Consider the following 26,904-nt stretch of genomic DNA (forward strand, 5'->3'; position numbering starts at 1 on the left):
TAGAAAACCAAACATTTATAAGTTAGTCTAAGAGCAGACAGATTTTGCAAGCTTCTTCCACATAAAGAGAAATTCTACAAGGGAAAGCACTTTAGAAGATCCAAGATTTTGTTTTCACAAGAAAAGGCCATCTTCATCTCGTCCATTCTTATTTTCGTCACAGCACTGCTGTAAGATCTGTATTCCCTTCAGCTCAGTCCTACATCTAAAACCAGCTGAAAGGACTCTTTTTAGGATGAATTTTGCTACTTTGAGTCCAAAAGTATGCACTCAATAGAAAGCTTGATTACTAATAATTTAATACAGCACACATCTGTAGAGATTCTCACCTGTTCAAATGACTTCAAGCCAAACTCTTTCCCAACTCTCAACATGTCTTCTAGAATGTGTTTCTTGATATCCTATTGAGATCCAGAATGAATATTAGATAGTAGGGATAGACTTACCAAATTCTATAAGCAACCACCCACCCAGGAGTTCACAGTAGCAGTATACTGCCTGAACAGGAGAAAAACCAAGTCTAATATTATTTGTAAAAACAGATTTGTAATACTATTTGAAAAAGTAAGTACTCAGAACCTATGGGAGAACTTACATAGTCACAAATGACCTACTTTGTTTTTGCATAGTTCATCATAGGAGCCTCCAAGTCCTCTTTTCTTGGCCCAGCTGGATAAAACTTCTGGATCTGGCACCACAATTGCTATTAGAAAACCCTACCAACAAGCAGACAAAAAGCATGTTTAAACTGCTTAGCCTTGACTTGGATGGCCCAAACTAGCCTGGTCCTGTCAGATGCTGGAAGCTAAGCAGGATCAAGCCCTGGTTAGTACTTGGATGGGAGACTACCCAGAAGACCAGGATTGCTACACAGAGATAGGCAAAGGCAAATCACATTTGTTTGTCTCACCTGGAAAATCCTATAGGGTCACCATAAGTTGGCTGTGGCTTGATGACACTTTCCACCACTAAACTGCTTAAATCCTAACCCACAATTCATTTCCAGGTGTTCAATTAAAAGAGAGCAAGAGAAAGGTCAAGTAGCAAGCGGTGCTAGATGTAATCATATGATCTTAAAAAGTAAGTTAAAGACTAAACACAGAAAGCTTTTCAGCCATCTTCAGGTTCCTAAATTCCTACTTTTAATTTAGTATCAGCTATCCTTGGCCTAGTATACACTTCAGCATTAATGTAACATATTTGCTAGCTGAACACATTAAAGTAAACTTGTATCATAATCAAACCTATCAAAGCCTTTAAGCCTACATACTCCTGTGTTCTGAAGGCTAAACTTCCCCACTAGATGTTTCAGTTGAACAAGATACCCACCTGCAAGCTTTCCCCATGAACAAAGATCTGAGCAACAGGTTCACTCCTGGCATAAACATTTTCTATTTTTTCTGGTGCAATATACTCTCCCTGAGCAAGTTTGAATATATGTTTTTTCCTGTCAATTATCTTCAGGGTACCATTCTGTAAAAGAAGAAAGAAGTCAGTCCAGTTCTAGCCATAAGCGGCAAATCTCTCTTATTCTTCCTACCGCAGGTCAGAGTTACTATGTAAAACAGAATACAAAGTCAAGGTGCAGCTTTTGAAATGCGACCCTATTCTAATATCAACTTTAAACACAACTGTTCTGTCCTAGTCTTTGGGCAGGATCCTGTGTCTTGAGTGCCTTTGGCACAACCCCCTGAAGGCAAGCTCATGTACTTCAAAAAATGAACACCTAACCCCAGCACCATCCATTTCCCTTTCATTTGCTTGTTTCCTTTAATTAAAATGTTAGATCTCAAGTTCCTCAAGGCAGAGACTCAATGACCGTTTTCGCACATAGCTTACCTCGCAGTCACAATCCTGTTCCCTCCGCAGCATCTGTTGGATTTCCCACCATCAGCGCCGGAGTTACAGGAAGTGCCGCGGCTTTTGTGTAGCAAACGTAAACTGGGTTTTAGCGGTTTACATTTGCTACGCAAAAGCTGCGGCACTTCCTGTAACTTCGGCACAGATGGTGGGAAATCCGACCAGACGCTGCGGAGGGAACAGGATTGTGACTGCGAGGTGAGCTGTGTGTGAAAATGGTCAACATCTTTTACTCTGATGGGCAGCTGTGTTGGTTTGAAGCAGCAGGACAAAGTTTGAATCCAGTGGCACCTTTAACAAAGTTTTATTCAAGGTATTAAAGGTGCCACTGGACTCAAACTTTGTTTATCTTTTACTCTGTAAGAGTGCTGTGCACGTCAAAGGTGCAACGTGGCCACTGCATAACAAGGCCTGAAGTACTAGAGGAAAAAAGTATCTTTTCTGCAGAAAAAAACCTTAGTTTCTAGATGTTTCAGATTCATATAGGAGAGATTCACTTACAGGTAACCATTTCCCAATATCTCCAGTGTGTACCCATCCATTTTTGTCAAGAACTTCTGCAGTCTTTTCTGGATCCTTCAGATAGCCTCGGAATACGTTTGGCCCTTTCACACACACCTGAAGTAGTAGAACAAGTTACTGTAAGACAGGCAAAATAGCTTCCAGTATTAGACGGAGTGTCAGAAGCCAATGGTTGACTTCGTTCAACACACTGGAACAAGAGGGATTCTGCCTCATAATAATCAGTAAGAATGAGCGTAAACACATGAAGTTGCCTTGTACCAAGTCAGATCACTGATCTGTCAGGGACAGTACTGCCTGTTCTGATGGCCAGCAGCTCTCCAGAATCCCCAGGCAGAGGTCTCTCACATCATCTCCTACCCGATCCTTTTCACTAGAGGTGCTGCTGGGAATTGAAGCAGGGATCTTCTGCATACAAAGCAGATGCTCTAGCACTGAATATTTCGCACTTACCGTATTTGACAAGCTGCATCAAGCTAGGACTCACAATCCAGAGCCATTGTGGTAGAGGGGGATTTTTTCTGATTTGCTTTTAATAGGATACAAATGGCATGCTTTGTTTTCAAGTCACTGAAACTGGAAGTTGAGGATGTCTGGCAGGGCTACTCCTTGGAACCAAGTGCTACTTACCTCACCTTCTCCTTTGGCAGCAAAATAGTTCATGTCCTCCACATCAACAAGCTTTATAATATTGCATGGCATTGGGGCACCAACATGGCCTATTGAGGAAATAAAGGCCTTTTAAGCAAGGGAGTGGCACTCCAATTTCCTGATGAGGCCGCCAAGTTTATAATCTTATACTCTTAAGGCTACCCAGGCAAAAATGCTATCCTTCGGATAGTGTTACTTATTGTTCTCACACAGCATTCATTCATCTCAAATCCATACATTTTAAACCTGAAAAGGACATCAAGGCTTCTGATACGAGAGCTGATCATTCAAACTGTCACAGTCTGCCAAATGTTCTCTTAAGCCCCCTCTTTCATTCGTTTTTAAAGCCACAATGCTGAAATACAATCTCATGTCTAACATAAGCCCTATTTATTTACTTGGTGTTTCTCTATGGAAGAACTATTAATCCACTACCATAGCTTCAGCCCCTGGAAAAGCACAGTCAAACACCTCCTAACTAACAAGTCCACCATGCTCCTGGCGCACTGTGGTCCTCCTAGCTGAAAGATTTGCTATACTGATGCCTCTAGGCCTTTCTCAAGAGTTTCAAGCAACAAGATGAAGATTTTACTACAAATTCGGTTCAAGTTTAGATTAGATGGAGAAAGATGTGTTTACAAAAAGGTGAAGCGTAACTTCAGGACTGTAGACTCCAGACAAGGAAGCTCTGATAGCCTGGAAAGTCCTCCTCCAACCCCTTCCACCCATCTCTTCAGGAACTTATTTTCAAAATGACTAGTACGTGTGTGGGCAAGCTGAAGCCTATCATCTCATATCAACTTGCATATTGCAAGTATACTATAATGGCAAGTTACAAGATATAACAATCCTATTAAGCTATAAATGCTGGTATTTGTGAACTACTTCCTACTTAAAACAACTTTGAGTCCCGTGGCATCTTTAAGACCAACAAAGTTTAATTCTGGGTATAAGCTTTTGTGTGCATGTTTATACCCAGAATTAAACTCATAATACATGGCATGTAAAGCGCTGATTAGTTTCTGAGCTTGATGCTGTAACTGATTTTATTATGATTTTAGCTGTTTTAATTGTTTGTTTTTATTATCATATATTTGATGTACTCCACTCTGAGCCCCCACGAGGGAATGGGTGGAATATAAATAACAATAATATACAACTCTGTTTGTCTTAAAAGTGCCACAAACTTTGTTCTATTGCTTCAGACCAGCATGGCTACCCAACTGAATCTACTTCTTACTTAGTAAGTCAGGCAACATCTGTGTCCAGCCTAGAACTATTATAGCTTAAAAACAGCTCATGTCCACTCAAGGGAATTCTTACCAGCAGTCCAGTCACCAGGCACAGTTAAAGAACACCCAGCAGTGCATTCCGTCTGTCCATAGCCTTCGTAGAACTGTTAAGCAGAAGACACAAGTTACTGGAGTTCTTCTAACAAGATCAGGGCCCTGATGGAATAGCATGCTGTTGTCTCTACAACTCAGAAATGGGACTAAAGAGACCCCACAGGATCACCATGTACAGAGCCCCTGTACGCATAAGGACTAGGCCCAGAGTAGGGTTTGAAAGCATGCATGGCAGCAACCTTGCTGAACCAAGCAGGTCCCTGGAGAGGAAACTGTCTGGGAACCGTAAGAACCCACAGGGCTTTGAGCTCTATGACTAAATGAGCTACAAGTTTGCCTGTGTGCACATACGTGCAGATGAATAAAAACTACTCTTGATCTTTATTCATTTTATCCTGCAAATCCTCTGTGCATAAAGTCTTCCGCCATCCATTACATGCCTTATAATCTTGTTAATGATCAGAAGCAGATTAATAGCTTCCCTAGGCCAGCTGCTATCCGCTTCCCCCAATTAAGAGGGTCTGCTGAATTTTATATTCCCACAACATAATCAAATTTGGCATCTAATCCACAACCTAACACTGTGGCAATGCACAGAGCATACTAGTCATGGGTTTGCACAGCTATAACAGCTTGTTTCGGATGGCGCTGATCACATAGGGACTGCTTTGCAGAAAGGACCTCTGCATATCCTATGCCTATAAGGCAAAAATTAAAGTTAGGCAATATAATATAGCATTAATGCAATCTCACCTGACAACCAAGAGCTGCTCTTAGGAAAGTCAGTACATTTGCAGATACAGGAGCTGCCCCTGTAATCATTAATCTTACTTTTCCTCCAAGGTTTGCCTAAAAGAAAGAAACATCCACAACATTAGCTCTACTCTAACAGCAGCTTCAAAGAAAAGCTCATGGAGAAAATGGTTTGAATACACTTCCAAATAGAACTCAAGATGAAGCCTGGCTGATTTAAATATATCTCCCCACTTCCCAAGTATGTGTGTTTAGGAATCACAGACTGTAGCCACATAGCTCATAGTAATGAATTCCATTAATGACTATCCCTTGCAAATGTACTGAACATGAGAGGTCTTGTTGGATCAGGCCAATGGCCCATCCAGTCCAACACTCTGTGTCACACAGTGGCAAAAAAAACCTCAAAAAACCCAAGTGCCATGAGGAGGTTTACAAGTGGGTCTAGAAGCCCTTCCACTTTGCCCACCCCCCACCCCCAAGCACCAACAATACAGAGCATCATTGCCCCAGACAGTTCCATTAAAATACTGCTGGCTATCATGCTAATTTCTTCTCCTAGAACTGCCCCAAGATGTAATAAGAGTTCTGTGCTCAGTGAAGAGCATAAACATGCACTTTAGGAAACCAATGCATAAATGGGCCTCCTTTGGAATCCCATGTCAGGAAGAGGAAGGAAAACCGTAGTGGAATCTAGCAGTTTAGCAAGGGCAAAGTGTAGAGAGCAGGCAGACATGCTCAGCCAGGAAACTCACTGGATGACCTGGAGCCAATTGCCTCCTCTCAGCCTAACAGGTGTTGCATGGATAAAATGGATAAAAATTGCTCTGAGCTTCTTGCAAAAAGAGTGGGAGAAAACTGGCAGGAAAAGGTTTGGAGCCATCCATCTGAAAGGAGACGTTGCTTCCCTCATGCAAGAAGACCCCGAGAGATTGCCCATGGTATTACAGGGTTCTTTTGCTGCTACTATATGTATAAGCTTAACATTACAACTGGTCCTTCACTGCAGCCTGACAGGGTGCATCATATTTCCTTATTAAAATCATCCATTAAGAATATAATGGATATAGATCCAGTGCTTCAAGTTACAGTGGGCAGCAGATAAATTTTTAAGTTAAAAGAAGAACTCTTAAAAAACCGCAAAAGGACTAGTAAACAAGCTTCAACTGATAAGCCTAACTCCTGCAGCAGAGAAGTAATCCACCTATTAAAAAACATGCACTCTGAAATCATTCAGGACATAGTACTCTCTTTGAAATGCCTCTAATAATGAGGTGTGAAGACTAATACTGCTGTTATGTAAAGCCTTTGCATTTGAACTCTGAATTAAGTTTCATCCTTGTGTTTCATATTTGGTACACAAAGATTCTTGCCGTAATCCCCAGGAGTAAAAGGACATTTTTGTCCAGCCTGTCTTCCAAGGAACTCAGGGTGCATATGTGGTTTATCTTCCTTCACAACAACAACATTAGAATTCAGCAGTGTAAAACAGGCTCAATTGAGAGAGCATGCAACTCTCCCACTAGATCCTCCAGTAAATAAACAGCTATGTGGGAATTTGTCCCTGGATCTCTCCAATCCACCGCTAATCGCTGCACCCTGGTACTTGTATCAGCTAAAGTGTACAGTATAGTGAATACGTTTTGCAGTGGACTTAAAGGCTATTTCATGCATTACAGCTGTCATATGCAACTCAACAGCTGTTGCTCTTATGTACCAGCCAACAGCATATGTAGCGGCTTCCTTTACGGGCTGTCCCATCACACAAATGAAGCAGCCACTACAAGGAAGCATTTCAAGCTCCTTCTACATGATGGCCACATGAAAACTGCACTCCAAGTGGTTTTGGATTCATTCTGTTGTGCTTGGCCAGGCAACGGAGAGTCTGAGAGGCTTTGAGTCCTTTCAAACAAAAAGCATTTCTAAATATTTCGCTTACACAGTAAACTATAAAAAAATGTCCACATTGAGAAGCATCTCTGGAACTGCCTTCTTGGTACATCAAACTGAATTATGCTGTTACATTAAAGTCCCAGACCAGAGAAACACTGGCCTCACATGCATACTCTGACAGCCAAATACAAGTTGGATTAATGAAGTCAATACAAGTTGGATTAATAAGACCATAAAGGTGAATTACTATTTTAGACAGATGTGGGATTTGAATGTCCCCCCCCCCCCTCCATGTCAATTATTTCCTGCTTCTGGAAAACCAGCCTTTCTCCTACTAGTTTTCCACATGCAATGAGGCAGGCTTTTTTACATGAATGTTAACATCTACAAATACAATTCCTGCCCTGCCAGTTGCAGCAAAATGGTTCAGAAGTGTGAGAGAAGCTGAACTAGGCATTTGGAAATATTTTTTTAAAGAAATACAGGGGTATACTTGGGATACAGCTGCTTCCGCTTCTTTCAGAGGCTCTATCACTTCCCAGGGCGAATGGAGGGGGCTGATGACTTCCCTGCTCTGGTACATTTGAAAATGCATTTTTGTAGTTACCTGTATTTTGCGGAAGATCACTTTATCCCACAGGCTATTATTTCTAATGATGCCACTTCTAAGTTCTGCTTCTTTCCTCTTGGAAGCGAAATCCAGTATCCACCGCTTAAGTGAAGTATTTGCTTGTCCAAAAATCTAAGGAAAGACAACCATGATTATTATATGCAGGAAAAGCAGCCTGAGATTTGTCACAAGCTTATCAACAAATCATCTGGGATGCAGCAAGTGACAATGGCCATGTCGAGTGAATGTTCATAACTGGACATGTTCTCTGAACTTGCATGAAGGTACAGAAGAAAGCACTGATGTCCTTCAGTCTTCTGTGGACTTACTTTGTCAAACATTCTGTTCAAAAGCCTTGGCACAACAGGAAACACTGTAGGCTGTAAAGTTTTAAGGTCATCCATAAGTAGCCTGATGTCTCCCTGGAAAAATCCTATCCGAGCTCCATGGCAGAGAATTACACACTGTAGAACAAGGTGACAGAAGATTAAGGGCAAGCAAACTTGATTTTTTTTCTCCATCTTGAGAAAAGTTCTATATACATGTGTTAAGCAGCATCACCCATCAAACCACAAGTTCCTCTGGATGGCAATTTCATACGCACTTGCCAGTATATAGTCTGTTAAATAAAGCAGTGCATTTGTGCTCTGATCCAATAAAAACATTCAACTTCAATAATTACTTCCTTCAACCCACCAGTATTACAAGTCCTAGTAAGTGCCTCTTCCACCATGTGCCTGAGGCCTTCAAGAAATGAAGTGGTAGAGAGCTTTTTTACTAGACCACAAAGTTCACAGGGAAACCAGTCAAATGAAACAGAAGTCGAATGGCATATTAAAGACTAACAATTCCCGCCCCCCACACACAGCTTTCATGCATCAGAGCTCATTTCAGATGCTTGTGCAAGTCACACATACTTTTACATCTGATATACACACACAATTGCTGTGTGGGTAAAAAGTGAGGAAGGGAGAACTACATAAGCCACCCTGTTTACCTGATCCTTGCTGGCTTGGTTAAGAGCCTGTGGCTTATACTGGACCCAGCACTCCTTTTGGATCAGCAAGTTAACACAGTTGCAAAGAATGCTCTTTTCCCAACTTAGTTGAACCTGGGAGATGGCCCTCTACTTTGATTCCACTGATCTGGCCACTTTTCCCCGTGCCACAATAACATTGAGATTAGACTAGTGTCATGCACTCTACATAGGTGTCCCCTCAAAAGTTAACTTAGGAGACTCCAGCTACTGCAGAATTCTGCAGCTTAGTTATTAGGAGACAGGCAGAGCACACCATATTACACCCATTCTGCAGTCACTCCAGTGGCTGCTCATCAGTTACAAGTTTCAATTCAAGGCAATGGCCATCTACAGACAAAGCCCTGCATGGCCTTGGAACCTCCTAGCCACAGGACTGCCTTCTCCTTTGTGCCACCATGACAACATTGCTTATCTGAGCAGGACCTTCTGCAGGGTCAGCAACTGCCCACACAAATGCATTCTCTGAAGTGGCCTCTTCCTTACAGAATGGCCTACCTGAGGAGGTCAGGAAAGCTTCCACTCTATGGGCATTCCACAAACTATATAAAACAGAATTGTTCACGAGGGTTTTTTTTTAATAAAGCTAACAAGGCTCTGTTACAATCCAGTGGTTCCAAAAGATGCTTCAGTAAAGGGAACTAGATCCAGGTCAGTAGCCACATTGGTCTGAAGCAACAAAATGAAGTCTGACTCCAGTGGCACCATTAAGAACAACATAGTTTAATTCTGAGAAATAAGCTTTTGTGTGCATGCACATATCTTCAGATAATAAAGATACTGGCTTGGTGAAGATATGTGCATATGAGCTCAATCATCAAGTTTACAGACTTCTTAAGGCTTCATAGTCCCTAATCCTGACTGCTAAGCATTTCTTTTTCCTGTGCAGAGCTTTGCTTACCTTCCTACAAGCCAAGTCCAAAGCCAAGATTTGCTCTCTCCATATCAAAGCTTTCTCAGGCTTGTGGGCCAACGATATCATGGGGAGGGGGGAGAAGTGGCAAGGAACAGCTGGGTGAAGAGCACAGTGGAATATATACAGCCTACTATCTCTCATTAGCACGTTTAAACCAGGGAATATTCATCAAGAACACTTGAAACTTATTTTAATAGTGACACAGTGAAAGGGGTACTGACTGTTTTAACTTACCAGTGTTCCATGCACATAATTGGCTAACTCCTTATGAAAAGCTGTGACTCCAGTACCAAGTAGAAGCATAGAGAACCATGCAATACAGTTAACGAGACTGGTAGTTTTGCCCGGCCCTCTTCTCACCTTATTTTATTTGCTAAAAGGAGGGCCTCAGACATTCTAAAACACTCGGGTATACTGGGCAAGGCAACAAGTGGTCAGCCAGAACAGAGGGCAATGCTGTGAAGCCACACCTGGATTCATTCTCTTTCCTGTCAGGGCTATAACAGGAACAGGTTTGTTAACTGCAATAGGTGTGCTTTGTCTTATTAGCTATGGTGCTGAGACAAGGTAAGGGACCAGCAAGAGAGATCAGCACTGCAGATGTGAAATCTCTCCATTATTAACATTTGAAACCAAATGCACAGCAGGGATATCATGACAACAAAACAGAACATTCCTCTGCTGTTTTTGTGGTTTTAAAGGGTGAGGTGCAACAGCAGGGTAATCCTTTTACAGCTAGAATTACATAGGCACATTCTTCTTTCCCAGTTTTGTAACTGGCACATTGAAAGCAAACAAGCAGCAAATGGTATTTTCTTGTTACCACTGTCCTCACAGTGCTCTTCTATGATACTATGCTGTCAGGCTGATCATGGTCCTTCTTTCTGTATGTTTAGCAGGACATTTTGTTTTGTGAGCCTCAATCTTCTCCTGAGTAGTTTTAGGAAAAAGCATCCATATGAATGAGCAGAATGAATTACAGATTTTAGCTTGTGGCTGTCTACAGCAGAAGAGTGAGGCAGCTGAATGGATAGACTGATATCAAAAACTCCATGTCAGAGTTTACTTGCTTAGCTTACCATTTCCTTCCTAGTGTTTCTCAAAGGCAACTCATCAACTTAGACAAAAAGTGCCCCAGCTGAATTTGCTGTTAGGGCCCAATCTGACATTCCATAAAAGTAGAAGGAAACCCATCTTAATATGCAGTCCGTACTACAGGCCAAACTGACTCCTCTTAGCTTTGCAGAAACTGGTGTTTAATTTACAAGAACTCTCTTGAACCCAAATGACTTTCCACAGTAAAAACATGTGTTTTCTTAGAGCTGAATAATCAGCACTACTAGAGAAGCTTTTCCAGAAATTTCTATCAGATTAGGAAAGAAAGTGAGCCAGTTTCCAAAACATTAAACATATATTTCAGTCGCCTTTGAACTACAGATGAGGGGCTTGCTTGCTTGCTGTGGGTAGGAAGGTGGACCAATATTGTTCCCCGCCCAAAACAAACTTACCTGGACTATTCTTTCAAACATATGGGCAAGAGGCAAAAAGGAAATGTGTGTGTCGCTGGGAGTCACTACATAGCCACTCTGCAAAGAGACAAGGTTTCTTAACAACAACATAGAAGACACAAATGCCTACCTCCACCACTCTCTCAAACATATGAGCCAGGGGCAAGAAGGAGATTAAGGTATCTTCTGGAGAAGGAAAAACTGCTTTCTGTGAGGGAAAGCACCAGCAAAGCAAGGAAGAAGAGAAACCCATTAGGTTAAGTATTAAAACAGAAGATCACTGTGATTTGTATAGGACAAGAACAGATTGCCATAGCTCTCAGTACTAAATAACTTTTAAAAATGAATTTGAGGTTGAGTTATCATTTTGGTTACACATTTGACCTTGAAACCAAGGAGATCTGTACGCACATTATTTCATTTGGTTAAGATGCTGTTAAGATTGTTTTTTGGGGGGCAATTATTAATTTTCATGCCAATCAAAAAAACAAAAACACCTAAACCAAATAGAAAACAAAAACAGAAGTAGCAGTATATAGAATCAAAGCCATTGGATAGGCTGCAAATTATGTAGTGGGCATGAGCCCAAGTCTGCCCTGGCTTCAAAGCTACCAGCAAGACTGAACCACCTTACAATTAGTCAGGATGGTCTGGCCAGTTAGTCAAGCTGGTCATTCATATATCCCACAGTACTGGTATGTGATTAACATAGTACTGAAGTGCTATGGCCATAGCAACATCAAGTAGGCCACAAGGCTGAATTGAATGTTGCTGTTCAATCAGAAGTCAATACTTTAACCCTCTAGACTGAAGTAGCAGATCTGTACAACAGTATTAAGTGATTCAGCTATGCAACTGCCCCAGTGCAGTTGCATACAGAATGCCAGAGTTATGGTTACAATGCCATAGCATGACTGTGCTATAGCATCCCAGGAATCTATAACTCTAAGTGTAAATTTGATAAAATATCTATAATTAGTTTTAAGCTCAGATAATCACCACAAAAGCCTTTATTCTTTAGAATGAAGGATCTTGGGCTAAAAACCTGCCACTCACCCCCCCCCCCATCTTCTTATTTTTTAAAAAAATATGAGGTGGTTCCAATCTTCTCCATTGCAGACTGGCTTGAAAGCATCCAGCACAGCCTTTATAGCTGAACATGGTACCCATCCAAATCATGGACAGAGGAGGAGGAGAATAATTATTTAAACCAGTCAGTCCTGCCTTTGGATGGATAATGGTCCCATTTAGCATTTCAGATTACAGAGGGGTGAAGCTTACACAAAGCTATCCAAGCCCATTGGCCCTTAGTAAGATCCTTCATCATATTAAGCCTTCATCATATTAACAGATCTACCAACATCGACACTGAATTATGACCATAAGCAGAGGGCAAAGCAAGGCACACCACAGCAGAGATCCCTGCAGGCGAGGAATGGTTTAGCAGCCTTACAAATGCCCCGCAGAAAGCAGGCTACTATTTCAATGAATGCCATGTAATTGATCCTGCATTTAATTCAACTCTATTAGAAAAGGGTGCAAAAGTGACAAAATCCAGCTGGACATCTTGAATATCAATCAAATTAACATTTCGCTCCCCCGTTCTCCAGATCAGTCAGAACATTAAAATCATCCAGTCAAAGAGCAAAGAGTTGGATCCAGACAGCTTTTTCAGTCTCCCTCAATTCCGCTGTCCTGTATGGCTTTTGTCCATGCAGGTGCCACAAGCCCCCAAACACTGCCTTTTTGAGTAATCAAAAGGGACCCATATTCTTTTTCATTAACAGAAAAGCTGGTTGGCTCCAGCTCATAGCTTGCCAGAAGAGAAGTTGGTAGAGAAGTTGAAGTATGTAAGCGGCAAATCAGGTTGTCTCTGATTCAAATTTCATCTCATCCACGAACTCCATGTAACCTCAGGGAAGCCAGTCTTGGGGTCACCACATTCACAATGGCTATTAAGTCCTCAGAGGCAACATCAGGGGAAGGTGTTGGTCTTTATGCTCTGTGTAGAACAGGATATCAGACTAGATGGGATCATTGATCAGATCCAGCAGTGGCTCTTCTATACACTACAGGGTAATACTGGCCTCTATTATCTTGCATACTTTCAATAATCCTTCAAATACTGCACATTAAGGGATTTGAATGGAAGACAGCCACTCCTAAGAAGTTCAGCCACAACCCACATAATATTCCATTTGTCAGCTGCACTTCTGTTTCACTTTCTGACCAAAATAATCCTCCAGTGTGGGGAAGACTTAATCACCATTCTATCAAGCATTTAACATACACAGAAAGAACAATCCTTATAGCATTGCAGTCCAGAGTAATACAACTTAACGTGAATAAAGTTGCTGCAGACTTTCTGAAGCTGAACACAATCGGAGCACAGAGTGCTGTCTTTGAAATACTCTGCAGATGGAACCCAGAGTTCCATTTGACTGGCTCAAAGAGCCAACTTTCAAAAGTTCCATGCTACAAGAAGCATGAGGGAATCCTTTTCCAAGACATGTTCTCAAATCTTTTATTAGCAAAGTTTACCTCTGTAGCCTTCACAAATGCAGACATGTTGCTCACTATGTTTCGGTGAGTGATCATAGCTCCCTTGGGGTTCCCTAAAGGGAAAAAAGAGATGTTCAGACAGGCAACAGTTCAGGCAGAGACAGTGAGCATGCAAATGGAGTCTGGGAATTTCTAATAGTATATAATGATGGTATTTATAATGCTGTATCATCATATTTCTTAAAAAACATATGTAAGGGACATCTAGGAAACAGATACTCCAAGAGATGCAGAATTCTCCCTTCTCTACCACATGTCTCATATTTGCATTTTCCACAAGACACAACTGAAGTCTTGTCAGATCTTGTGGTCAAAGCAGTTTGGTAAAGGATCTGCTATTTCAGTCTCAACAGCATCTTTTCTACACAACACTGCAGTACAGAAATCTCTAAGTACATGTTACAGAGTCAGCCAAGAGCAGATGATCACACTGACGATTACTGTTTAAGGCCAGAAAGGAGTTTTTTTAAATAATAATAATAATAATAAGGACTGGTTGGGGAAAGTGATGTGTTTCTGGAAGAAACTCTCACGGAGAGAGATCTGTAGCGTGGGAACAGACTTATTTCAAGGCAAACTTACCTGTGGTTCCGCTGGTGAAACAGATTATGGCTAGATCTTCTGGTTTGGGAAGCTAAGAACAAGAGATCAGATTACTATTTTGCTTTTAGAAGGAAGTAATTCATGCAGAGTTTGCAAGACAAAACCATTTTAATGCATTACAAGTTTTCATTTTATTTTGGCAATCTGTTGAGTACTTACTACGGGTTTGTGTCTGTGGAATTTTCCCGATGCCTTAAAAAGGGGGAAAGAGAAGCCACATGAGAAACAAGTCAGTCAGAGCTAAAGGAAGACACCATCACTTTTGCCATGATTAGCAACTTGTTAAGTGCCTCCAGAGTGGCAGTGCTTTTGACTAACAAACTAATTACTTGGAAAAACTCTTCAACCACAGCACTTTATTCATGAAAACTCAATTTTACTGCCTTAAAAAACAGAACTTACAGTACAGTCAGTCCCAACCTCCTTTACAAACCTAATACCCCAATTTCAAGATCATGAAGCTAGGACAGGGCAGGAGATTAAGTCCACACATTATGATCTTTCCCCTCACTTGGCAAACGAAGGACTGTTAATATTTTTCCTGAGCAACAGCTTATATGAAGTCTGATCACAAGCAATGGATGTAATCTTCCTCACACATCCCAACCATAGTTTCTAAATAAATTACATAGAATTACAACATCAGGAAAATGGAAAGATGCCTTCATCAACTGAAGTAGAACCTTATGCTTCCAGTGGTGTTTAAAAACCTCCGCCCTACATTTTAGTTTGGCATGCTTAATGAGACATGGCAAAAGAGGGTCTGCAAAAGAGCCCCATGGTAAGCTGCAGTACTGCAGTCCAAGCTGTGCTCACAATCTGAGTTCAATCCCGGTGGAAGCTGGCTCAAGGTTAACTCATGGTTGGTAAAATGAATACCCAGCTTGCTGGGGGTAAAGTCTAGATGACTGGGAAAAGCAATGGCAAACGATCCTGTAAAAAGTCTGCCATGAAAATGTCATGATGAGATGTCACCCCAGAGTCGGAAACAACTGGTGCTTGAACACATCTCTCCCTTTACCCTTTTTATCACAAAAATACATGACATTGCTTTAACGTAACATCTCAGCTATAGCAATAGCCACTTTTGAACAAGAAGATGGAAACAGCCGAGCACCAGAACAAAGATTTTTCAAGAGTAAACCTTTGTCCTAGGACCTGGTAGAAAGCCAATCAGCTTTGTGATGAAGAAACAGTGACCTAAAAAGTCAACCGTGTTCCCAGAGGGAAAAAGTTCTAATGCTGAGCCAGCATTCACTATCAATCTTTCATGCAGCTACTTCTCCAGCTGTCATGAACAGCTTTGGCTACTGCAGTTGTTAAAAGTGCTAGGGAACAAGACAGAAGCAAGACAACTTAAACTACCCTACTTATGTCTCATTGAGAACGTTCTCCTCTTTCATCCAGGGATAGATATGAGAACCTAACCATACTGGGGTAGGATCTAACCATCCTCCCAGTAGCCTTTCTCCAAAGGAAGAGCCAGTTAAGTTGGAGGAAGGATTCAAACTTGAGCCAGTAGAAAGGTGAGATATAAATATGTTAAATAACTGCTCAGAGGAGTGTTAGATTACGGCTGTGATCAGATGAGCAGTTTGATACGATGTCATTGTTCTCCCTACCGGATTTAACATGCGCATCCAGAAAGCGTCATCTCTTTCTCATTCCCCAGTCGTCACTCCCGCCCCCCACAGCCTCGCTCCTGACTTTTCCAACACCAGAGAAAGTCCAGTATTTACTGAACGAATTGTTCTCACTGCACATTTCTGGATGTCTGATCTCTCTATTGCAAGCTCAAGCCATTTGGGAGGGCTGAAGCTTATGCCCCATGACTGCCTTTTTTCCAGTTAACAGTATGTGCATTAATGCATATTCGCCCCTGGCAAATAAGCAGTTATGCACATGCACAAAATAGACTTTTAAAAAAAGCAGCTACCTGCTACATGCTGACCACACAGCAGTAGTCTGAATGGTCGACCAGATTGTGTGGCAGGATTAGGGCGGCATGTCTAGTCAAAACCCCCAGGTATGGAGAGACCACCCCAAGCATGACCACAGCCTAAGTGTAGAATCCACCCTGCTGTCAAAATAATCTTACATTTTTACAGGAACAAGATTCACTTGAGACAGCCTGGCAAATAGTTTGCTACTCAGCCTCAACTGGAAACACAGGCATCAGTGCTGGGTATTTTGAAGGCAAGTATTGTTTCATACCATGTGGTACAGGTGTTAAGATTTTGGGATGCCAACTCAGAAGTTTATGACAAAAAACTCAGTATCTTATATACACTAAAATACCACATTTCCATACCATGTGCCTTTGCTACCTTTTGCTCACAATAACAAACTTATTAATTAGAAGCATTCGTAAAGGTGGCAGAACTAAGGTATGCAAATGTGGAACTTCAATGCAGATTTATCTGAACTCTTTATCTCAAGGGAGTTATTTCAGAATTAACGCAACCTTTGAACCAACTGTACTAGTTGGTGTATCTTTAATCTTGACAAATGTTTAGAGTCCGCTAGGTATTGTGAAATGCCTATGGCAATTTGTTAACTGGTCAGGAGATTCAGTCTTTTGCACAATAAAGTCTAACCTTTATCCTTCATTCTGTTGGCCAAAGATCAGCATTTTGTAACAGACTTGATTCTGCTTTTTTTTCTTGCCTCAATGAAGGCATTCAAGCTATACAACCCAAACTGGAGGCAGTCGCAGAAGTGGCCTTGCTTACCTCAAAGTCTTTCATGCTAATGATATCCACTCCACACTTCTTTCCACGAGCCACAAGATCACTGTCAAAGGCATCCATAATCACAATGGTTTTGAGGACTGACATGTCACCCTTCTCTGTGCTATCCAGCAGAAGTTTTGCCTTTTCACCTTTGTCACAAAAAACTAGTGCTATGTCAGCTAATTTGAAAAGAAAGAAGGGAGGGAGAAAAACAATCAAACCTATGTAACCAGAAGCATCTTGTCATTTGGGTCTAATTATTACTGTGTCAAAGATTAGGAAGCCAAGTCTGGAACCTACCATTTTACTCCAAGAGGTTTGTTTCATGGAAGGGACCAAGCCCAAAGTATATTAAGATTCTAGCATAGAAGAAACAAATTCATGCCACTTCTCCCAATTTGTCTTAACCCAGGTAGAGACTACCTGAATTCCTGGGATCCTTTTCCTATAGTCAGCAAGTCCTCTGTCAGTATTCTGCTGCAAGAGCAGTCTGAGTCCTGTAAATATTCTTGCAGTTGCAAAGTTGGCCGTATTTACTGATGTTAATTTTGAACTAGAGGCTCTTCACTAAATAGAGTAATGAGAAGAATACAGATATTTCTTCTACTCAGTCATCCAGAACATACCTTTGTTTACAATATAGGTGATCGCTTCAGTCCCCAGTGTGTCGTAGAGGGGTACAGCCACCATGGAGTAAGTGTAACATCCTTGTTCAATGATAACCCACTGCAAGAGAAGCAGCATTAACATAGTGCTTATTTGCCAAGCATGAATGCTGCAGCCAACTTGTCTGAGATGTCTGACATTTAAGTATTGATTCAAATGTAGAAATTCCAGCCTCAAGCATAGATGCATATCTTTAATCAAAAGCGTTACCATTAGGGGAACTAAGTGAAGCTCCAATAGCTGCAAAGGGGAAAATCCCTGATGTTTTACACAGCAAATGAACAGTGGACTTAACTTTCAGCATTATAAAAACACCCACTGCTTTCAAACATGCATCCACAAAGACATCATTAAGTTTCTCAAATTTATATTCTATTCAAGTAAGATGAATATGCATGCTATGGAAACACTACAGAGAGGCACAGTATCCAGTGCTGCTTTTAAGAGGCTTGGAGATTGCTTAATATTTTAGCAGATAGTTTAAAAAAAAATTCAGAAACCAGATGGGGCTTTGTGGCATTGATCTAACAATTGGGGGGGGGGGGGTTCTATTTGTTTCCTTCCATATGCCGAAGACCTCTCGAAACAGAACACTGGCACAAATCAATCTTCTCAGAATTTTTATTCAAATCAAGTTTATTACAATCCGAAATCAGAATTCAGAATCAAAGTCATCAACAAACATTTACATTGGTTCCACATCTTAAACACACTAAACATAAAATGCAATAATGGGTTAAAATATTAAGACTGGGTCATGCCCTTCTGTTTAATTAAACATGCCTGAGCACAAAGTCTGGCTACTTTAAGGGTCATTTCGTTACAACAATCACCAAGGAGAGAAATATAAACTGATTAGTTCTACCGGGGAAACTGGATAAAACTGGAGTATTTGAATTTTATTCAACACTTAATCATATAAGTCATGGGCATATCTGAAAGTGTACTAGGAATTGACAAGTATGTGCATTCATTTGTCAGTGTGTAAACCAAACAAATCTCTGGCCAGTGAACAGCTACACAATTGCTACGTGCAACTTGCACAGCTGGCTTGCACACACCCCTCTGCCAAATGCAAGCTCTAGCATTCCACTCAAGAAGTAGCGTTTCTACTTACACCAGGATCTGAGGCAAAACACACTGATAACCTAAGCTACATGAACCTGGGGTTTAAACTAATGAGCAATGCGGATGTGGCATCTAGTGTACAGTCAAAAGTTGTGCTCTTGATGGCCTGCACCACCACAACTCAATCCAAAGGCCACTGTCAAATCTTGGAATGGACACCCGATCATTTGCAAGAGCAAAAGGTATGCAACAAAGCATGACAGGCACTCTCCAGTCTTCTTGCCAGTGGAAATTGGTTGCTGCCAGTAGAATGCGGCACAGCTTCTTCCTGACTGGCGGCAGTGGTGGAAAGTGCCATGAAGTTGCAGCCAAGTGGTGGCCACGCTGTAGGGTTTTCAAGCCATGAGACATTCAGAGGTGGCTTGCCATTGCCTGACTCTGCATAGTGACCCTGGGCTTCCTCTCTATGTTCTCTCATTCAAGCACTAACAGGAGCCGAGCCTCCCTGCTTTGCTTCCGAGATATGATGAGACTGGGTTAGCCTGGGCAGTCCAGGTCAGGGCTCATACTGACTACAACAGCTTATTCCCTATCAGACAGTAGTGAGAAAATGGGAACAGACAGCACTGTCATCTACAAGAGACAATCCCAGTAGGAAGAGACTGGGGGATGAAGAAAGGATCAGTGGACACAGATTAAACTGCAATATGTAAAGGCAGCACTTTGGACAGAGCACTAGTAAGCAGCCAATGGCTTAGAGTGCTGTGTCAGAGATATTATTGCGAAAGAATAACCAGAATCTTCATCCATCAGAGTACAAAACGGTCACATGTTCCACCTCTGCCAAGATAACAAGACAAGTGGGAAGACTGCACTTTGCTGCTGCTATAAAACTACACAACAGCCAAATACATGCACAGGTGCAAAGCAAGCTATGGGCCAATTCATACAACATTTCAGATGGTTGTAAGGGCCATTTTATAGTCAGCAGCAGATCTCCATCAAATGAGCTATGCCTGATTGGCTCCTGTTACCAGGAAAGAGTCAGCCTTTAACAAGGCCACTTGCTGAGTTTTGCATATGTGAAAACAGGATCGGCAAGGAAGAATACTTCCATTAAAAATTGTTCTTTGTGCAGATGGACCCATTAAGAACCACTTAGGTTCAGTATTCTAAATGGGGATGGTGGAGAGTGCCGTCAAGTCACAGCTGACTTTATGGCGACCCCTCATAAGGTTTTCAAACCATGTCCAGGGGTGGTTTGCCCATTGCCTGCCTCTGAGCAGCAACCCAAATACTGACCAGGGCTGATTCTGCTTCGCTTCTGAGGTCTGACAAAATCTGGCTAGCCTGGATTATCCAGGTCAGGGCAATATTTTAAGTAGATGTAGCATATTAGGATATTTTGCACCAAGAGAAAAGAAGGAGAGTGGAAGCAATCTGCCGTATCTTGACTCCTGGGACTTAATTCCTCGATTGTTAGCATGGATAGAATTATGGGTGGGACTAGACACGACGGAAGGAGCTGCTGCCGAAACTGCTTTGACTTCCCCTGGATATATAAGTAACCAAAGTTTCCAATGCTATATGTAGGGCATGGTACTACCACTAGTAGGCAGAGGGAATCTTGGCATCATACTGCCACTGGAAACTGCATTACCACCTTAGGCATGTCTAACGCTATCTCCTGTACTGTAGTCCAATGGGAAGGCTATCCACACAGATCTTCACAACAAACACATTTTAGAACTCATTTTATTGTTTGTATGGCTATGTAGGAGGGAAAAAGCCATGAGACCTCTTGCCCAGATTGCCCGAAGGTATGGGCTGGGGTGTCACCAGTATGCTGATGACACCCAGCTCTATCTACTTATGGACGGCCGACCGGTCTGCGCCCCAGAAAACCTGGACCAGGCACTACAGGCCGTGGCTGAGTGGCTCAGACTGAGTGGACTGACATTGAATCCTGCGAAGACAGAGGTCCTTTGTTTGGGCCGTCGGGGACCGGGAGGGGAAATCCCTCTGCCAGCTTTTGACGGTGTACCGCTGAGGCCAGCGGACAGGGTCAGGAGCCTGGGGGTGCTATTGGAGCCGTCCCTAAAGATGGAGGCTCAGATAGCGGCCACTGCCAAGTCCGCGTTTTTTCATCTTAGACGGGCAAGGCAGTTGGCCCCCTTCCTGGCCCCCGACGACCTAGCAACAGTGATCCATGCCACGGTCACCTCGAGGTTGGATTACTGCAATGCCCTCTACATGGGGCTGCCCCTGTGCCGGACCCGGAAATTGCAGCTAGTGCAGAATGCCGCGGCCCGGCTGTTACTGGGCCTCCCAAGGTGGGGGCACATCCGGCCGGGCCTTCGGGCTCTGCACTGGCTTCCAATAATATACCGAGTCCGGTACAAGGTGCTGGTCATCACCTTTAAAGCCCTATATGGCCTGGGACCTGCCTACCTGAGGGACCGTCTCTCCCCACACGTTCCCCAGAGAGCACTGAGGTCTGGCACTCAAAATCTGCTCATCATCCCCGGGCCCAAGGAAGTGCGTCTCAAGGCAACTAGAGACAGGGCCTTTTCCACAATGGCCCCTATGTGGTGGAACCAGCTACCGGAAGAGGCGAGGGCCCTGCGGGACCTTGCTCAGTTCCGCAGGGCCTGTAAGACAGCCCTCTTCCGGTTAGCCTATGCCTGATGAGATAATGTAGCTACCAGATTTTTGTGTTTATACTGTATAGTTTAATGTTTAATTTTAAGGCTTTTAGGTTTTAATTGTCTGATTTTAGAGGTAATAACTTGCTCTGATTTTACTGTTTTATTGTTTTATTGTTGTTGTAAGCCGCCCTGAGCCACTTATGGGAAGGGCGGGATAGAAGTCACCAAATAAATAAATAAAATAAATAAAAACACATCCAAATAGCCCTTTGCTAATAGGAATTATTTGCTGTGTGCGTTAAATACTAAACACAGGCATCTGGATGCTAAGGTGCTCTAAATCCAAGACTAGGTCTAGTGTAGAGTGGGAAATAGGACTGAATTAAGGTTAGAGACTAGGTTGCAAGCACAGTGGTCGCATTTTGATATCTATGCCAGACTTTCTGACCTCCTGGTTCTCTCTAATTTATACCACTGCATTACTGGGCCAATCAATACCTCCTTTGAAAAGCAGAAGTCTACCGATCTAAGCAGCAGCATTCAAGGAAAATGCCAGTAAGGTTGTCCCTGAACAAATATCATTAGAGGAGACTTTCTGTATCATAGCCTCAAGCCTTAGCTTTATTAGCTTCTACAGTACAACCCTATGCAAGTTTCATCTAATCTAAAACCCACTGACACCCACTCTTAGAGGCTCATCTCATCTTCAGCTCACATTTAGTTAAAAGGAAGTATGCATTAGAAGAAACTGCCTCTTCAGGAGTAACCTGCCTTTAAGGCCATGTACCAGTTGCTGACATTGTTAACCTGACAAAAAGCATAAACACTTTTATAAGAAACAGCTTTCAGCAAATTTTTCCAGCCTGTGTATATATAGGCCTTTTCTTAAGAGTGCAGACTACTGTACAAGACCCAGAAACCAAGTGCACATTGAAAGGTCTCTGGTTCAATCTTTGGCCTTCTAACAGGGCCCAAGTGAGGAAATTGGGTCAGGGGACTTGCTGACAGCTACACCAGATAGTTTGGGGCTAGTGGTATCAGCTTTTAACAGTTCCAGTGCTAGATTTCATACGTTAACTAGTTCGGATAAAGGCTTTATAAGAGCCTTCATTTCCAAACAGGAAGAGCTAGCTTTGCAGGTTATACAGATAACGTACTACACGTAAGTCAAGTGTGAAGCAGGTACACAGTCTAACCAAAGATTAAGACAGTTTAGGGTGAAGAGGTGATAACTAAACAAATGGCCTTTGATAAACAGTAGATTCCCTCATCAGAGCTCAAGACTGGCACATAGCTTTCATTTTGCAGAAAGCTAATAATGCTGAACACAAGACAGAGCAACTGGATTTCCACATGCATTTGCCAAGACGTTTGATGGAGCTGTTATACATATTTCTTATTCCCCAGGAATCAGCATTCCAGAATAGGAGAGTACCCAGCACTTTGGCCATTCCCAATCACAAAGAATTACCATAAATACCCTCACAACCTCAACTCAGACTGGGGTTCTGCTATAGCCAGCACTACACAGTGAGCAAGTAATTCCAAGTAAAGTTCTTAAAGAATTCAAGGCAAAAGATACACACCCCCCCCAAGAATTCCGGAGCTACTGCAACCTAGGGAAGCAAAAATCTGCTATAACCAAAACCCAACCAGCAAGCCATGCCAAGTGAAAAACTTCACAGAATATGCATATTTATATTACTTATCAGCCCTATCCCATAAAAGCTCCTTGTTCTCAGTTACCTCAGGCCGGTTCTGTGAAAAGATTCCTATGAACTGATCAGGAGATGGTCTGAAGCCTCTGTTGAGAAGTGCTGAGCCAACACATTCTGCTCTCTCTACAACCTGAGGCAAAAACCAAAACACCATGATATAATACTGTATCTTTCTTATATATCTCTGTGCAGGCATTTCTGGTTTCTAGGTTCTCATTTCATTAGGCTCTTCTTCAACCATTTCAAGCATTCAAGACAAAGACAGAGCTTAAATTACGCTGTATTGTTATACCTGAATGGGATGAAATCCTTTTTAAAGGCACAACTTGTCTACATGAGAATCATGTTTGATGCATCGACTGTTGAAACAACAGTTAAGGCATTCCTTTGAGAACATGTGTTCTAACGCCACACCCAGCAGATGTATGAGTTTCACTCAATGGAATAGGTACTACTGAGTATCAGTGCAGATGCTGGGACACTTAAGCAGCCCAAAAATACAGCTTGTTTGAAGAAACTTGAATTTAAACAAAATTTTAATGAGGCTTACACAAGTCATTTCTGAGTTAGGAATGTATTTTTACAACTTCAGTTTGTTAAAGCAGAAACTAATTTCTTCCTGTCTGGTACCCAGAAAATCAGTATAGCTTTTCTATAATCACGTCAACTGTATGAGAACTAAGCAAAGCTGCACAAGCATCCTGACCAGTTTTAATGCTTGGACAGTACATAGCTTTTTAAAATAGCCACTTGAACTGGACATGGGTAAAGGAAATCACAGTTATGCTGCTCATCTAACAAACAATGCATTTATTGTGAGACATTATCAAGTGGCCCTTCCCGCTAGTTTATATATAAGAAGCCCAATGGAGCAAGCTCGGACAGGCTATTCTTTTTACAATGCATCCTGAAGGTGCCAACTGGAGCCTCAACTATTAGCTAAGCTGTGCAGTACTAGGATTCTGAATGCAAAGGATGCTCAACAGTAAGCCAATACCAACTTTAAGTCCCAAGCATGAACATCTAACAGCTGTGTGCCATAACAACTGCACTCGATATTGCTTTCCTTCCCTACTAACATTGCTTGAAGAACAGCAGCTTATAGTCATTAGAAAAAACAAGCATATATAACTAGATGAACAAAATTTTGTAGCCACTTACCTCTTTGTATGAGATCCATTCATACGGCTGATTTGGTTTTCTTACACCCAAACAGGGACCATTGTCTAAATGTAAAGGTTAAATAATTTTAGGGGGGTGAATAAGGAAGAAATTCTACCTCATCATTGAGTGGTTCAGGTTCAAAGACTTGATATTTCAGCTTCAGGTGTGAAAAGCAAGGCTATATTCCTTCCCATTCTTCTCTGTTCCCAAGGATCTCAAAGAACTACTCCCAAGTATCAAAGGAAATACAGAGGGAAGACAAGAACAGATCCAATTCCATGCTCCTCCTATTCGTCCATAGGTCCACCCTTCCCCTATTAAAAGCTTAACTGATTGGTATTTGAAGTAGCAAGCACATGCTCTTCTATATAAGGGAGGGGGATTGTTTAATAAAGCAATTCTATCTTCTCCTGGCTCATGAAGCCAATAGGCTATTATCCTGTTCCAAGTAAGAGACCTGATTTGCCTCACTTTGTCCCCTCCCCACCCCCCGCCCCAGTAACAGTACTCACTTGACACATGTAATCCCCTTTGGAAAATATCATAGGCTGTTTTCACATCATCATAGTAGCATTCCATTGGCTCGTCACTATCAAGTAATGAAGATCTCCGGGCATGTTCACTGTCCTGTCAAAAAAGAGTTACATGTTTACCCCTTGCTAGAGAGAATTTCTGTACCATTCCTTTTGATGTCAGGCAGCTTACGGTAGCTAGGTGATTAGGATGGTGTAACAGTTTACCAAATAAGGACTAGTGCCTGATGAAAGAAGCATCTTGATAGAAACTGGACATCAGTACATGGTCAACACCTTCTGTCCTCTTTCTAGCAACACTGCACTATGAATGAAATATCTACATGATCAAGTTCAATAACAGAAAAAGCTACATTTGCACAAACAAACAAAAAAAGTTTCTCTGAAATGCACTGAGTCATTCCTCAATGTAATGTATATTAATACTCTATAATGGCAATGTTACTCTGGCTATTGCTTTAAACTAAGATTAATTGATGGTTTATCAATCGAGGCAAACTGTTAGTTTTCCAGCTACCGCTAAACCCAGAATGGAAAGCTGACAACTTCATGTTTTGGTCACAATAATTAAATAAATGTTTATAAAGTGTTCAGCCTTACAGCTGAATGGTTTGATACAGCCATAACTAAAGCATTCCTACAGCACATTCATGTCACTGTATGTGTATGTTAAGTGCTGTCAAGTCCTTTCTGCCTCAGGGCAACCCTATGAATTAATGAGTTCCAGAATGTCCTGTCGCTAACAGCCTTGCTCAGATCTTGCAAACTGAGGGCCATGACTTCCTTTGCTGAGTCTCTCCATCTCATGTTGAGTCTGCATATCATAAAACCATAATTATAGCTTCCCCCCTTCAGAGCTTGCATTGCTACTAGCCAAGCTGAACATTTAAACATGTGCCTCTCCTCCTTGTGGATGCTCAAAGTGGTCCTCTCTCATACCAAAAGGGAAAGGTCACAGGCTTATACTTGCCATGTTTGCACAGTGTGTTTTAAAAAGGGCTAAACCAGGGGTGTAAAACATGTGGCCCGGGGGCCAAACCAGGCCCCCAGAGGGTTCCTATCGGGCCCACGAGCAAGTCTGCTTCCTTCAGTTTTCAGAGACTGTTAAATAAAATATTGCAAGAGTGCTAATCTTTTAAGCATGTTTTGTCTTTTAAGCATGTTTTGTTTAATATTTAATTGTATTTGTCTGTGTCCTTTTATAAAGTTTGTGTCTCTGCTACCTGGCATTAAATTTTATGACACACAAGGCCCGGCCCAACAACGTTTCATTTATGTCAGTTCTGGCCCTCATAACAAATGAGTTTGACACCCCTTGGATAAACATACGCTGCCACCATTTCCAGAAAAGCCAATGAGTCAGAAACTCCCTTTGGGTGTATTTATGAACTGTTCATTCACTAAAGGCATTATTTTGGTGTTAAATATTAAACTAAGTACAAGAACTGGTTCAACTACTACTAGATACATTCTAGTTGTCTAAAGCTTTCTTAAAGGTGCATTACAAACATAGACACCAACAATCACCAGACAATATTGTATAAACTGAAATTTCCAAGCAATGAAGGCATAGCACAAAGCAAGTACTTACTGGGGGACAATACGGTAAAAGAAAACACTGTTGGTACAACCAGCCATTCCATATTCCCCACTTTATTTGCACCCCCCCTCTCAAGGGTTCTGAGCTTTCAACAAATCACCCAGTCAAAAATGCCTTTGAAGTTGTATCAGATAGGAATGGTGTAATCTATCAGCCAAGTAAGAACAAAGAACTTCCTGAGTTCTACTCTACCTTTTCATCAAGTACAAGATTTATATGTTAACCAGCAGCAAACTTTGGTTTTATCAGTGAACATATAATCTTGAGAGACAGCCAAGATCAGCAACTCTCTACTATATCCTGATTCACAGGTGCAGGAGAATAAAGTGGTACAACCCTTTACATTAAAGGGTCCATGGAAACCAAAGTTAAGCATAACATGGCAAGTGGTTCTGCCCCCTCTGATAGCTCTGCTTGTTTTCTATTTGCAGGGAGTTTTTAAACAAGAGAACTTTCCAAAAACACAATCTTCCAGCCTTCCACCTGCAGTCCAGTGAGGATGTCCATCCTGCCAT

At 41.9% G+C, this 26,904-nt stretch overlaps 1 protein-coding gene across 2 annotated transcripts in view; it reads right to left on the reverse strand.

Annotated features, from left to right (window-relative positions):
• LOC132590812 (long-chain-fatty-acid--CoA ligase 1-like) overlaps window positions 1–26,904 on the reverse strand; it is a 47,633-nt gene that overhangs the window by 1,507 nt on the left and 19,222 nt on the right. The window contains exons 3-20 of one of the 2 annotated variants that reach the window (XM_060263735.1): window positions 24,769–24,883; window positions 24,254–24,318; window positions 23,121–23,222; window positions 17,619–17,718; window positions 16,993–17,171; window positions 14,420–14,452; window positions 14,240–14,291; window positions 13,637–13,710; window positions 11,096–11,173; window positions 7,965–8,099; window positions 7,633–7,767; window positions 5,133–5,228; window positions 4,357–4,429; window positions 3,013–3,101; window positions 2,362–2,478; window positions 1,330–1,473; window positions 615–716; window positions 330–401 (exon numbers count right to left, since the gene is read on the reverse strand). In XM_060263735.1, coding sequence (XP_060119718.1) covers window positions 330–401; window positions 615–716; window positions 1,330–1,473; window positions 2,362–2,478; window positions 3,013–3,101; window positions 4,357–4,429; window positions 5,133–5,228; window positions 7,633–7,767; window positions 7,965–8,099; window positions 11,096–11,173; window positions 13,637–13,710; window positions 14,240–14,291; window positions 14,420–14,452; window positions 16,993–17,171; window positions 17,619–17,718; window positions 23,121–23,222; window positions 24,254–24,318; window positions 24,769–24,883 — 1,761 coding nt within the window. Of the gene's footprint in view, window positions 1–329; window positions 402–614; window positions 717–1,329; window positions 1,474–2,361; window positions 2,479–3,012; window positions 3,102–4,356; window positions 4,430–5,132; window positions 5,229–7,632; window positions 7,768–7,964; window positions 8,100–11,095; window positions 11,174–11,225; window positions 11,304–13,636; window positions 13,711–14,239; window positions 14,292–14,419; window positions 14,453–16,992; window positions 17,172–17,618; window positions 17,719–23,120; window positions 23,223–24,253; window positions 24,319–24,768; window positions 24,884–26,904 lie in introns of both variants that reach the window. The other variant, XM_060263736.1, reaches the window with a different exon arrangement.

The sequence above is a fragment of the Heteronotia binoei genome, unplaced genomic scaffold, assembly GCF_032191835.1.
Source record: "Heteronotia binoei isolate CCM8104 ecotype False Entrance Well unplaced genomic scaffold, APGP_CSIRO_Hbin_v1 ptg000811l, whole genome shotgun sequence".
Taxonomy (NCBI): Eukaryota; Metazoa; Chordata; class Lepidosauria; order Squamata; family Gekkonidae; genus Heteronotia; species Heteronotia binoei.